The following is a 1,639-nucleotide window of genomic DNA, read 5'->3' on the forward strand; positions in this document are numbered from 1 at the left end:
GTAGAGACGGGGTTTCACCGTGTTGACCAGGATGGTCTCGATCTCTTGACCTCGTGATCCACCCGCCTCGGCCTCCCAAAGTGCTGGGATTACAGGCTTGAGCCACCGCGCCCGGCCAAATACACCATTCTTATTCAAGTGTCTCTAGTTGTCTTCTTTTTTTCTTTTTTGAGGCGGAGTTGTGCTGTCTCACTGTCTCACCCAGGCTGGAGTGCAGTGGCACGATTTTGGCTCACTGCAACCTCTGCCTCCCAGGTTCAAGTGATTCCCCTGCCTCAGTCTCCTGAGTAGCTGGGACTACAGGTGGACACTATTATGCCTGGCTAGTTTTTTGTATTTTAGTACAGACAGGGTTTCACCGTGTTGGCCAGGATGGTCTCCATCTTCTGACCTTGTGATCTACCCGCCTTGGCCTCCCAAAGTGCTGGGATTATAGGCGTGAGCCACTGCGCCTGGCCAACAAGTTGTCTTTAAAAATATCTCTTTATAGTCATTTTCTCTATATGCATTTACATTAATCTTATTGAGGAGGAAAACTGAACTCCAGAGAGAGTAACTTCCTTCTTCAGAATCCTAAGGCCACTTTGCAGTAGACGCAGAGCCAGAATTCTTTTTAGTCCTGTGCTCTTTGAATTTTGGTACACAATTACAAAGACAACTAAATAGTCAAGTCTTTTTTGTTTGTTTGTTTGTTTTGTTTGTAGATCCAAACCAATTTTTTTTTTTTTGAGACGGAGTCTTGCTCTGTCGCCAGGCTGGAGTGCCGTGGCGCAATCTTGGCTCACTGCAACCTCCGCCTCCTGGGTTCAAGTGATTCTTCCGCCTCAGCCTCCCGAGAAGCTGGGACCACAGGCATGTGCCACCATGCCCGGCTAATTTTTGTATTTTTAGTAGAGACGTGTTTTACCATGTTGGCCAGGATGGTCTCAATCTCTTGACCTTGTTATCCGCCCACCTTGGCCTCCCAAAGTGCTGGGATTACAGGCATGAACCACCGCGCCCAACCAATAGTCAAGTCTTAAGGCATTAGAGAGAGAGATGGGAGAAAATAGAAACAATAATCCTAGTATAATATTGTTTTTTGAGACAGGGATCTCACTAAGTGTTGCCCAGGTGGTCTTAAACACCTGAGGTCAAGCAACCCTCCACCCTCAGCCTTCCAGGTAGCTGGGACTACAGATGTGCATCACCATGCCCAGCTTCCATCCTAAAACTTTTGAAGGAGACTTGGTATCTCCTGGTATGTTTCTAGTTCCCAGTGTTCAGCTGTCCATCAGCTCTACCTGCTCTCTTCTACACTCAGGTGATCACCAGAACCCACCTTTGGATGCTGCAGCATAAAGTCCACGGCTTCTTCAAAGTACTCCAGGTGTATATCATTCAGATGTTCGGGGAGGTCTTCAAATCTGAAATAAGCCAGAGCAAGCACAGCAAAACCGTGTCCGGCCAGGAGGCTGGCCCTGTATTCACAAAGGCCACCGCCACTCCCAAATAGATCAATGATCCCGGGAAAGGTCCCCTTGCCTAGAGAACATCACAAGGAGCTTTAGGTTCTCAAAACAAGTTTTTGAAGCCAAGGAGATTGGGGGTAGAGAGATTGGCAGAAAAAGAACAAAATGTCTTATTTTCTTTTTTCTTT

At 47.2% G+C, this 1,639-nt stretch overlaps 1 protein-coding gene across 1 annotated transcript in view; it reads right to left on the minus strand.

Annotated features, from left to right (window-relative positions):
* Window positions 1-1,165: 1,165 nt before the first annotated feature.
* LOC108304375 (acyl-coenzyme A thioesterase 1-like) overlaps window positions 1,166-1,639 on the minus strand; it is a 6,107-nt gene continuing 5,633 nt past the window's right edge. The window contains exon 2 of the mRNA XM_037738561.1: window positions 1,166-1,524. Within this exon, the coding sequence (XP_037594489.1) occupies window positions 1,280-1,524 (245 nt within the window). The 3' untranslated portion in view covers window positions 1,166-1,279. The remainder of the gene's footprint in view (window positions 1,525-1,639) is intronic.

Source organism: Cebus imitator, unplaced genomic scaffold, assembly GCF_001604975.1.
Source record: "Cebus imitator isolate Cc_AM_T3 unplaced genomic scaffold, Cebus_imitator-1.0 Scaffold54, whole genome shotgun sequence".
In the NCBI taxonomy this organism is placed as follows: domain Eukaryota; kingdom Metazoa; phylum Chordata; class Mammalia; order Primates; family Cebidae; genus Cebus; species Cebus imitator.